Here is a 758-nt window from a genome sequence, read left to right as displayed (position 1 = left end):
GCACTGCCCGGAGGACGTGTCCGCGCGCAGGGCCCCCGCGGCCGATGAAGATGACGACGACCACGATGACCACGAGGACAACGATAAGATAAATGACTCGGAGGGGATGGACCCGGAGAGGCTAAAGGCCTTCAATGTAAGGGGGTCACTGTGGGCAGGGTGAGCCCACCCGCCTCCCGTCTCGGTGTTCTCACCACCCGTCCTCTCCTTCGCAGATGTTCGTGCGCCTTTTCGTGGATGAGAACCTGGACCGGATGGTTCCCATCTCCAAGCAGCCCAAGGAGAAGATCCAGGCCATCATCGAGTCCTGCAGCCGGCAGTTCCCCGAGTTCCAGGAGCGGGCGCGCAAACGCATCCGCACCTACCTCAAGTCCTGCCGCCGCATGAAGAAGAACGGGATGGAGATGGTGAGAGGCCACCCCGCTGCCAGCCCTCCCACGGCCCCCGGGCAGCGGGTCCCTGAGTGCCCTCTCTGCTCCTGTCTCCACAGACCAGGCCCACGCCGCCACACCTCACCTCGGCCATGGCAGAGAACATCCTGGCGGCCGCCTGCGAGAGCGAAACGCGGAAAGCGGCCAAGAGGATGCGGCTGGAGATCTACCAGACCTCCCAGGTACAGGGCTCACGGCTGGAGTTCACAGCATCCTGCCCTGGGGTGGGGAAAAGGAGACCTTTCTGACTGGCTGAGGGAGCTGGGGGTGCTGAGCCTGGAGCAAAGGAGGCTCAGGGGAGACCTTCTGGCTCTGCACAGCTCCTGA

The 758-nt window shown here is 64.0% G+C and overlaps 1 protein-coding gene across 1 annotated transcript in view; it reads left to right on the top strand.

Annotated features, from left to right (window-relative positions):
* NOL4L (nucleolar protein 4-like) overlaps window positions 1–613 on the top strand; it is a gene marked incomplete at both ends in the record, with an annotated part of 1,642 nt that extends 1,029 nt beyond the window's left edge. Inside the window, 3 exons of the mRNA XM_008938617.1 lie at window positions 1–136; window positions 216–407; window positions 491–613. Of these exons, the coding sequence (XP_008936865.1) occupies window positions 1–136; window positions 216–407; window positions 491–613 (451 nt within the window). The remainder of the gene's footprint in view (window positions 137–215; window positions 408–490) is intronic.
* Between the last annotated feature and the right edge of the window lie 145 nt (window positions 614–758).

This window comes from Merops nubicus, unplaced genomic scaffold (assembly GCF_000691845.1).
Source record: "Merops nubicus isolate BGI_N331 unplaced genomic scaffold, ASM69184v1 scaffold32660, whole genome shotgun sequence".
In the NCBI taxonomy this organism is placed as follows: domain Eukaryota; kingdom Metazoa; phylum Chordata; class Aves; order Coraciiformes; family Meropidae; genus Merops; species Merops nubicus.
Note: the sequence above shows the minus strand (reverse complement) of the source record. Positions and strands in the feature narration are given on the sequence as shown.